The sequence below is a fragment of the Carlito syrichta genome, unplaced genomic scaffold, assembly GCF_000164805.1.
Source record: "Carlito syrichta isolate Samal-C Ts95f unplaced genomic scaffold, Tarsius_syrichta-2.0.1 Scaffold315475, whole genome shotgun sequence".
In the NCBI taxonomy this organism is placed as follows: Eukaryota; Metazoa; Chordata; class Mammalia; order Primates; family Tarsiidae; genus Carlito; species Carlito syrichta.
Window position 1 is genome coordinate 10,615 of NW_007259571.1, and position 10,990 is coordinate 21,604.

General features: G+C 38.8%; 1 protein-coding gene and 1 pseudogene across 2 annotated transcripts in view; both read left to right on the top strand.

Moving 5' to 3' along the window:
* The first annotated feature begins 442 nt into the window (after positions 1-442).
* Positions 443-1,756, top strand: LOC103275464 (annotated as a pseudogene).
* A 5,406-nt stretch (positions 1,757-7,162) lies between these two features.
* RGS5 (regulator of G protein signaling 5) overlaps positions 7,163-10,990 on the top strand; it is a 54,086-nt gene continuing 50,258 nt past the window's right edge. Inside the window, exon 1 of one of the 2 annotated variants that reach the window (XM_008072869.2) lies at positions 7,163-7,489. In XM_008072869.2, the coding sequence (XP_008071060.1) occupies positions 7,446-7,489 (44 nt within the window). In that variant the 5' untranslated portion in view covers positions 7,163-7,445. The remainder of the gene's footprint in view (positions 7,490-10,990) is intronic. The other variant, XM_021706351.1, reaches the window with a different exon arrangement.

Genomic DNA, 10,990 nt, shown 5'->3' on the forward strand with positions numbered 1-10,990 from the left:
TGACCCCTCCTGTTCAATATAGTATTAGAAGTCCTGGCTACAGCAATCAGAGAAGAGAAGGCGATCGGGGGTATCCAAATAGGAAACGAGGAAGTCAAGTTATCTCTCTTTGCAGATGACACGATTGTACCTTGAAAACCCAAGAGAGGGCTCGAGGGGAGCCGGTGGCGGCAATGGCCCCGACGCCTGCTGTGGGGACCGGGCGCTGAGAGCAGGTTGGGGACTGCGGGAAGGCGTCCACCTGGTAGGACCCTTGCAAGGTGCAGGAGCTGCCGGGCTGGCTTCCAGGTGATGGCAATGGTGATGGCGGCGGTGGTGCAGACAGCCCCGGGGAAGCCGCGTTCTGGGAGATACATCCAGAAAGTACCCAGAAGAAACTCCCTTCCAGAAAAACTGAAGAAGCAGTATTTATAACACTGGAATTTGTGGATAATTTGTGAAAATGGCAGAAAATAATGAAAATAATAGTAAAAATATAGATGTGAGGCCCAAAACTAGTCGAAGTAGAAGTGCCGACAGAAAGGACGGCTATGTGTGGAGTGGAAAGAAGTTATCTTGGTCCAAAAAGAGTGAGAGTTGTTCAGATGCTGAATCAGTGAATGCTGTAGAGAAAACTGAAATTTCTCTAAGGAGCCAAGAAAGAAAGCACAGCTGCTCATCCACTGAGCTGGACTTAGATCCTGTGGGCATAGATTTTTAGGCTGATCTCTGAAACAGAAACTACAAGTTGCTGTGGGGCAGTGTTTTCCAATGAAGAATTGTAGTAGTTGGCACTCTCCAGGACTTCCATCTAAAAGGAAAATTCATGTCAGTGAGCTCATGCTAGATAAGTGTCCTTTCCCACCTCGATCAGATTTAGCCCTTAGGTGACATTTTATTAAATGACATACTGGCCCCATAAACCCCATGTCAGATGAGTGGGTAAGCACAGATGTGTCTCAGAGTGAACTGAGGGATGGTCAGCTAAAACAAAGAAGAAGCCTGGAAGAAGATATGAGCTGTTTCTCACATACCAACGTTCAGCTCTGTGCTGTAACCACCAACAATGCTTTGTGTAGAGGAGGCCCTATGGCTGGCTCTGCAGTGAACCTGGTTTCAAATAACAGTATAGAAGATAGTGATATGGATTCAGATGATGAAATTATAACACTTTGCACAAGTTCCAGAAAAAGAAATAAACCCAAATGGGAATTGGATGATGAAATCCTGCAGTTGGAAACACCTCCTAAGTACCACACCTAAATTGATTATGTCCATTGTCTTGTACCAGACCTCCTTCAGATCAATAACAATTCATGTTACTGGGGAGTTATGGATAAATATGCAGCTGAAACGCTGCTCGAAGGAAAACCAGAGGGTACCTTTTTGCTCCGAGACTCGGCACAGGAAGACTATTTATTCTCTGTTAGTTTTAGGCTCTACAGTCGTTCGCTTCATGCTAGAATTGAACAGTGGAATCACAACTTTAGCTTTGATACACATGATCCTTGTGTCTTTCATTCTCCTGACATTACTGGGCTCCTAGAACACTATAAAGACCCAAGCGCCTGTATGATCTTTGAACCACTGCTATCCACCCCTTTAATTCGGACCTTCCCCTTTTCCCTGCAGCATATATGCAGAACAGTTATTTGTGACTTAGGATGGCATAGATGCCCTTCCAATTCCTTCTTCTATGAAATTATGTCTAAAGGAATATCATTATAAATTAAAAGTCAGAGTACTCAGAATTGATGCACCCCAGCAACAAAGCTAGGAAAAGGATCGGAGCGTGGGGGTGATTATAGACATATTCTCATTTAATATTTTATTTTTCTTATTATGTCACTTTGAGTTTTTCTACAAAGGCAGTGGGGTTCAAAATAAGCCTCTTCCCTGAATTTTACTTCTAGATCCTTTGATTTTTTTTTTTTTTTATGATACACTAACTGCTTAAGGTTATACACTAGAGGTTAATAGATGTTTTTAACTGGGTGTTTTGTTTTTGTTTTCACCTTGTAGATTCTGTACTTCTTCTTTCCTTAATTTATATATGATCCAGGCATATTTGGATCATATGCAAATATGATTTGGTAGGTATTACAGACACATTTTGAATATTCTGTATTTTCATACTTTATTTTAAAATTTGATCTTATTTCCTTTCCTACTTGTAAAGTATTTTGTTAATCTATGCTGTCAGTATTCCTATACATAAAATGCAGTTTGCTTACCACCTTTTTCATTGAGTTTAAAATTTTTCAGTAAAACTGAGTGTTGTAATTCACCATTCATACTTATGTAACTGACTTTTGTTACTTGTTGACATGAATATTAAAGGCAACAAAATGGTTTAAAGCTAAACCTGATGTGTTTTGATTTTGAATATCAACTATAAAGCAGGATTACTAAAAAAAAGAAAAAAAAAAGAAAACCCAAGAGAATCTGTCAAAAACCTCCTTACACTGATAAAGGACTTTGGCAAAGTCTCAGGATACAAAATAAATGTGCAAAAGACAATCACTTTTCTTTACACCAATAATAAACAAACAGAAACCCAAATAAAAAGCATAATTCCATTCACAATAGCCACAAAAAAATAAAATACCTTGGCATCTTCCTAACCAGAAATGTGAAAGACTTTCGCAATGAAAACTACAAAACACTGCTCAAAAAATTCAAAGATGACACAAACAAGTGGAAAAATATCCCATACTCATGGGTTGGAAGAATCAACATTGTGAAGATGTTCATCCTACCTAAGGCAATCTACAGATTTAATGCAATATCCATCAAATTACCAGCAACATTCTTCTCAGACCTAGAAAAAACAACACAGGAATTCATATGGAAACACAAATGACCAAGAATAGCCAGAACAATCCTCAGTTAAAAAAAAAAACAAAGCAGGTGGTGTCACATTACCAGACTTTTTAACTTTTTCATAGATTTACTATCATTTTTTAGAAATTCTCAGAAGGGAACGTATCTAAAAACCATTCAATTTATTTTGAAAGACTTCACATTTATTTTACATGAATGTGCTCTCTCTCTCTTTGTTGTTTGTTATTTTTCCCAACTGTAGCCAAAAAGACAAAAACAAAACAAAACAAAAAAACCACACAATATGACATCTATCTTCTTAGCAATTTTTTTTTCTTTTTTGAATCAGAGTCATACTCTGCTGCCCAGGCTGGAGTGAAGTATTATCATAGCTCACCACAGCCTTGATCTGCTGGACTCTGGCAATCCTTCCACCTCAGCCTCCCAAGTAGCTGGGACTACAGGCACATGCCACCACATCTGGCTAATTTTTTATTTTTTGTAGAGATAGGTATTACTATGTTGTCCAGGCTAGTCTCAAACTCCTTGGTTCAAGCAATCCTCCTGCCTTAACTTCCCAAAGTGCTGGAATTACAGGTGAGCCACCATGCTCGGCCCTCTTATTAATTTTTTAAGTGTACGATACAGTACAGTACTATTAACTGTAGGCACAGTATTGTACAGCAGATCTCTAAAATGTTTCATCTTTGCACAACTGAAACTTTATGCACATTGAGCAGCAGCTCCTCAAGTCCTCATGCCCCTCGCCCCTGGCAGTCATCCCTTGCTTTCTGCTCCTACAGAATGCTCTTTGTGCATGCTTTCTGACCATCCATCCCTATGAAGGTTGTAAGAACAAGTATATGCTGAATTTAGTATTTATTTCTATTGAATTTTGGAGTCTAGTCCATCTTTTAGTAAAATTTAGATAATTTTGATTCTTGAAAGTTAATCACACAAACTCTTTTGGGACAGTCAGAAACCTGCTTTGATTTTTAGTCCTGGCCAGGACATCAGCTTCCTTTGCTCTACGTTCAGTGTGTGTGTGTGTGTGTGTGTGTGTGTGTGTGTGCCCTCCAATATTATTATCTCCTCAAGGCCCCTTAGGTATCAAACAGTGACTTAGGTTCTTGTCACAAGGAGTCTCTTTAGCTAGTTTTATATTCCCTTTATTAACCTCCGTGTCTACATTGCTTAAAAAAATGACTAATTGATGTTTATAATCTTTACTCAGCCCATAAACGACAGAACTTTGACAACGGTGTTTAGTTCAAGCAATATTTGTAGATGTTTATGTGCCTGGTACTGTGTGTAGCACTGGAGGTATGAAGCTGAATATGACAGGGTTTCTTGCTTTAAAAAAAAAATGTGTATTCTTCTTTTTGGCACATTTGAGTTCCTTGTAGATCCTAGATGTTAGGTCTTTGTCAGATATAAAATTGGCAAATATTTTTTCCCAGTCTATGGGCTGTCTCCCCACTCTCTTGATGGTTTCTCTGACTTTGCAGAAGCTTGTCAGTTTGATGAAGTCCCACTTGTCTATCTTAACTCTTATAGTTTTGATCAGGAATTGGTTGCCAGTTCCAGTTTCCATAAGGATGTCTCCTGCATTTTCTAAGGTTTTTATAGTTTGAGGTTTTATGTTTAGGTCTTCGATCCATTTAGAGTTGATTTTTGTATATGGTGATAGGTAGGGGTCTTGTTTTAATCTTCCACATGTGGTCAGTTTTCCCAGCACCACTTACTGAGTAGGTTCTCTTCTTCCCAGTGGTTGATGGTAGAGGCTTTGTCAAAGATGAATTAATTGAGAAATTGAGGTTTTGCTTCTGGAATTTCTATCTTGTTCCATTGGTCTATATACCTGTTCTTGTACCAATATCAGACTGTTTTTGATTATTGCAGCTTTATAATAAAGCTTAAAGTTTGGGAGTATGATACATTCTGCTTTTTTTGTTATGTTTTGTTTTGTTGTTTTGCTGAGGATTGTTTTGTTTATTCATGGTTGTTTATGTTTCCATATGAATTCCTGTATTGTCATTTCCAGGTCTGAGAAGAATGCTGCTGGTAATTTAATGGGTATTGCATTAAATCTGTAGGTGCCTTGTGTAGGATGGACATCTTAATAAAACAAATAGCCCCATTACAAACTGGGCAAAAGATATGAATAGATACTTCTCAAAAGCAGACATACGAGCAGCCAACAGATACATGAAAAAGTACTCAGCCTCACTAGTCATCAAAGAAATGCAAATTAAAACCACACTGAGATACTTTATACCTAATTCCAGTCAGGATGACCATCATCAATAACTGAAAAAACAATAGATGCTGGAGAGGATGCAGGGAAAAGGGAACACTTCTAAACTATTGGTGGGAGTGTAAACTAGTATAGCCTCTGTGGAAAACAGTTTGGCAATTTCTAAAAGATCTAAAAATCGACCTTCCATACGACCCCGCAATCCCCCTACTAGAAATATACCTGGAGGAACTTAAATCGCTCTATGAAAAAGATGCTTGTACCTGTATAGTGAACATTTGTATACCTAACCCTGAATTGTACCCCATGTCTTTAAAATTAAAATTTTTTTAAGTATATATATGATATTCATCTTTATGTATGGTATGTATAGTATAAAGCTATTACTTTAAAAATTTTTGACTATGACCCATAGTAAGAAATTCAGTTTACCTAATGGCCCTATGCATGCAAACATATTGATAATGAAAGCAAACATTTCAGAGAACAGTATTTAATTTTCTATATGCAGTGCACTTGGATATTTGTTTATCCTATTTATTTAAAACTTCAGGTCATAACATTCTGAATTGACTTTAAAAACCAATAAAAGTCCTTGATCCACAGTTTGAAAAAAGGGTGCATAGGGAGGTTGTTGAAACAAATAATTTCAGCTGGGCTCGGTGGCTCAGCCTGTAATCCTGTGCCTTTGGGAGGCTGAGGTGAGTGGATTGCTTGAGCCCGCGGGTTCGAGACCCGCCTGGGCAGCGAGACCTCATCTCTACAATAAATCAAAAATTCAGCCGGGCGTGGTAGCGCATGCCTGTAATTCCGGCTACTCGGAAGGCTGAGGCGGAAGGATCGCCGGAGCCCAGCAGGTCGAGGCTGCGGTGGCCGGGAGCAGCCACTGCACTCCAGTCTGGGCGACAGAGTGAGACTCCAACTCAAAAAACAAACAAACAAACAAAAAAACCCAAAACAAACAAACAAAAAAACCAAATAATTTCATATAACATAGATAATCATGAGAATGAAATTTACTTCCAAATTCAGAACTTTTCTTACAGATTATGCAATGCCACTTATTTTTAGCTTTAATTCTTGCCTACCTTTTAGGCATTTATATTTACATCTTAACTCATCAGCACTCTAGACCCCCAATAGAATGAGACACAATTCAGGTACATTTTGGTGGAAATTCTCCCTGAGTGAAAGGAGGCAGGGAAATGTTGAAGGGAAGGGAAGACAAGCCTGAGTAAGTGGGTGGATGGGGGTGGTGTCTAAAGAATTACCTAACCTAGTTATCAGAGTAAAGAATAGCCAGGTGTGGTGGCTCATGCCTGTAATCCCAGCACTTTGGCAGTCCAAGGAAGAAGGATTGCTTGAGCTCAGGAGGTCGAGACCAGCCTGAACAACACAGTGTGACCTTGTCTCTACATGAAATAAAGAAATTAACCAGCCATAGTGGTGTGTGCCAGATTGTGCCAGTCTGGGCAACAGAGTGAGTCCCCACCTCAAAAAAAAAAAAAAGGAAAAAATAATCAGAAGACCATGTATAGAATAGAATCATCTATTGAGATTTTGGTGTGTGATCTTCCAGATCGTTTTTTAGTATTCTCACATTACATGTGGATTCATAGAGAATATAGCCATTATTTGCATGTGTTTTGATTTACTTAAATAGTGATCTTGTCTCCTCTATCACTCAGCTCCAGAAAATCTTGCCTGGTGTCCCTTAAAGGCTCACAACATCCCAGGTCTGTCTGCATCACTTACTTATGTTGTATTGATATAATATGTCTTGGGGACTTAAAAGCAGGGAGTGCCTCTTCCTTTTCTGGATTCCTCCCATCCAGCAGAGTACCTGGCACAGTGCAGGCACTCACCTACACACTTCCTGAGTTCCTTCAATCTCAGTTTCCTCCACTGCGAAACAAAGTTGGGCTAAATGATCTCCAAGCAGCCATTCAACCCCAATCTGCCTTTGACAGATCTGAAGCAGCCCAAGGCTCACTGCTTCACAAGAAAAAGCCCACATCCTCCCTGTGGTTGGCCTGAGATTATAAATTCAAACATGAGTGATCTGTGCACAATTTAGGACCTTGCCCTGGCCAAAGCAGCAATAGTGTCATGACAAACGCGGGGGAAAGCTCTATGCCACAGCAGCGCCTGCAGCAGAGGAAGGATTCCCGCCTCCACATCACCCCCCCACCCCACTGCTGCTCTCTCCAGCCAGCAATTTCCTCTCAGGTTCTGGATTGGTCTAAAGTGAGACAGAGGGTTGGAAAAGAGCCTCTATATATGCCTCAGAGGGCAAAGCAGTCCCAGACAGTTTTGAAGTTTTCAAAAACTTGTTCTGCTGGTAAGAAGTTGTCCTCAAAGCTGAGGAGCGAAGCCACTTGCCAAAATGTGTAAAGGACTTGCAGCTTTGCCCCACTCATGCCTGGAAAGGTGAGAACCGAGTTATTTTGGTTTAAGAGATGGAGATAGGAAACGTCTTTATTCAGGAGAGGATACCCCGAGGCAGTTAGAGAAATAATAACTTGTGGCTAAACTGAGGTGAAACAAGTGCTTGATTGCAGACTGGGAATTGTCTTTTCTCTGTAAATGATACTGAGATTTTGAAAGATTGGAGCAAGGAGACTAATAGAAGATGGGATATTTCATACATCATTTAATATCCAGAACATAATTTTCTCCTAGCAGATACTTATTCTGTAGGTGTTTATTCATAGTAGAAATTGTATGGTCAAAGAATGTAGATTCTGACATCAAACTGTCTGAACTTGAATCCTAGCTCCACAACTTACTTGAATCCTAGCTCCACAACTTACTGTGTGTGTGACTTTGGGCGATTTATTTAATCTCTCTATGTCTCAGCTTTCTTATCTGTAAAATGGAGACACTGAGAGTATCTGCCTCACAAGCTGGTTATAAGAATTGAATGAATTAATGTATATGAAACACTCAAAACAATGTCTGGCACATAGTAGAATTACATACTTGCTAACTTTATTAATGTACAGGAACTGAGACAAGAAGGCATGTCTGAATGAGGGGGAGGGAATTTCTGATTGTCCTCTGACCCCATTAGAGAGAAGTAGCTGAATTGCTAGACAGAAAAAAAGCCCTTAAGACACAGGGGTTATTTATTAGCTAGCATACTTTGTTAGATAAATGGAATTTTCCAGGTTCCCTGGTTGTCTTAGGCTGGACAATATTCTGGAGGAAGTCCTAGGTATCTAGGCTAAGTGAATAGAAGAACAAATATCTTATGTGTCAGAAAATGTAACCCAGTAATCCTATCAGAGGCAGAGCAGTCAGGATGTTTCTCCTCTTATTAAGAATGGATTTGATTAAATTGAGTTTGATCCCTCCTTTAAAGGAAATAAAGGTAATCCCTGTGCAACTCTTCATCCTTAAAGGCACTGGAGAGGTTTCTGTAAGATAGTTGTGTTGTTTACTGGGCCATCTATGATTTCTGTCTCACAAGATCAGGTCTTTTTGATGCCTTTCACTCTAGAAGTAACCTCAAAATCATTTTTAAGAATATAACATTGTAGCATAGAAATTTGTTTCCAACAATACTGTGTAGTGACTGAAAATGAAGACTGCAGGGACCTTATTTCCTGCTGTCAAAAGCACAAATTATTTTTTTAATGCACTTAAAAAAATAAAAATCTTATAGGTGTTAAGTCAAAGTAGTTATATTGTGACTAGGGGACCAATATTTCACATTGCAAAGGAAGATAGGTTTTGATGCTGGATAGTATTTATTGTTATCTGCCTGTACTTTCCTCTAGCTTACTCCATAAGAAGCCTGGCAAGTAGGGGGAGCACAGAGAGCTGAAAGGCACCCAAAGTTCCTTGAATATGAAATGATGCATACTTACTTCCTTTTCCATTTTTGCCATTATAAGATTTGAAACTTGACTTTCTGGACAACGATACCATTAGCATATTTATTATTTGAAGTTGTTTTGTACTCTCATGTAGTGGATAGATCCTACTTTATTAGCTGGTGAATAGTTGATTCCAGAATAATTGTCACATAAGTCTGCCAACCACTTTGTGATCCTATGTCAGATACACTGCTTAGCATTTAGTGAGTATTCAATAAATGTTTATTTGGCATTGTTACTAATTTTGCCCTATATGTTCTTGTAAATAAGTGTAATATTTACTGAGATACATGGATAAGACTTCCTTTTCAATAATTCCTATTACTGTTTTATATCTGATTCACTATCAACATTTATATTGAATTACTTTATATATCTTATAATGCACAGTAAATTCTTGTGCTCCAGAATATAATTTTTCATGTAGAATATTAAAGAATGGTCAAGGAGAAAGGTTTTTTTTTTTTTGGTATAGATTGGTTCTTTTAATTTACTGGAATGTGGTACAATCCTGTTGTTATTATGTGCTATGACATATTTTTTCTGTGATCTATTACCATTGCAAATAGATTTATATTTCTAATTACAATGCTGCCTGAGAGCAATGTTTTGAAACAATGGAATTGTGGAGCTGTGAAGCTGTTAGCACATACTCATGGAGAGGATCTAAGACTGTCTATTCTAAGTGGAAAATGACACTTGAATAGATGCTTCCAGATCTGCCTTCCATGGCTCTACACTCTGACTCTCACCTCCCTCATCCCCGTGGCTCCTGCCTTTGCATTTCTTCTCTCCAAACTACAAAAGGGACATGTCTTGTTGCTTAGCTAAATATATTATAAAATAAGTTAGGGTCACAAATCTGTTTTTAATGGAAAACTCTGTTGAAAAGTTCAATTGCAACTTCTATATTGCATTAGAAGTATAACTCCATTTACAAAAATCTGTTTATCATATTGTTATTTATTATAGTGGAAAGAGTATTGCTTAGGAGTAAGAGTAAACTTGGTTTTGTCTTTAATTGAATTTGTGTCTCTGAGCAAGTGATTTCACTTTCTTAAGACTCTGTTATCTTTTCCAGTCTCAATATAGTGTAGATGAAGTGAGATGCACCTGGTTCCAGTGACTAGCGAGAGATGAGATTAAAAGGAAATTTTTCCAGCTGGACACGGTGACTCAAGCCTGTAATCCCAGCACTTTAAGAGGACGAGGTGAAGGGGTTGCTTGAGCCCACAGGTTCGAGAACAACCTGGGTAACTTGGCGAGACCTCATCTCTACAATAAAATTTTTAAAAAATTAGCTGGGTGTGGTAGCACACGCCTATAGTTCCGGCTACTTGGAAGGTTAAGGGAGAAGGATCACCTGAGCCCAGCAAGTTGATGCTGGAGTGGCCATGAGCTCCAACTCAAAAAAAAAAAAAAAAAAGAAGGAACTTTTCCTCTATTCTTGTCTAAAAGCTTCTAAGCAAAGAAAATGAAAATAATGAGCTATCATCAGGGACCCAAACCTGGGTTGAAACCACTGGGCTGTGGCAAAGCAACCTGCTCAGTGACTCTAATACTGACTTATAAGAAAGCATAATTTACTTCAAGTAAGGAGACATTTAACCCTAGAAAATATTCCTTTTTAATGTTTAGGGAAGCTTCAGGCCAGATTCAACTTTGACACATTTGTTGAAACTATTTTTTATTTACTTATTTCAATTTTTAAGACTACTGCTCATTAAAGCTCCAAGTAGACCTCACATTCTTTTATATATTCCAAGAGACACATCATTGAAACATATGAGCAAGGAAAAGTCACCACTACACAATTTCTACCCTCTGGCATATTGAAACTCATACTGATGGGTGAGACTCCTTACATGGTCAACAACAAAGACAAGAGTTGAGTCAATTGAAGGTCCTATTTTTTTTTTTTTTTGAGTTGGAGTCTCACTCTGTCGCCCAGAATGGAGTGCAGCGGCCACTCCCGGCCACCGCAGCCTCGACCTGCTGGGCTCCGGCGATCCTTCCGCCTCAGCCTTCCAAGTAGCCGGAATTACAGGCG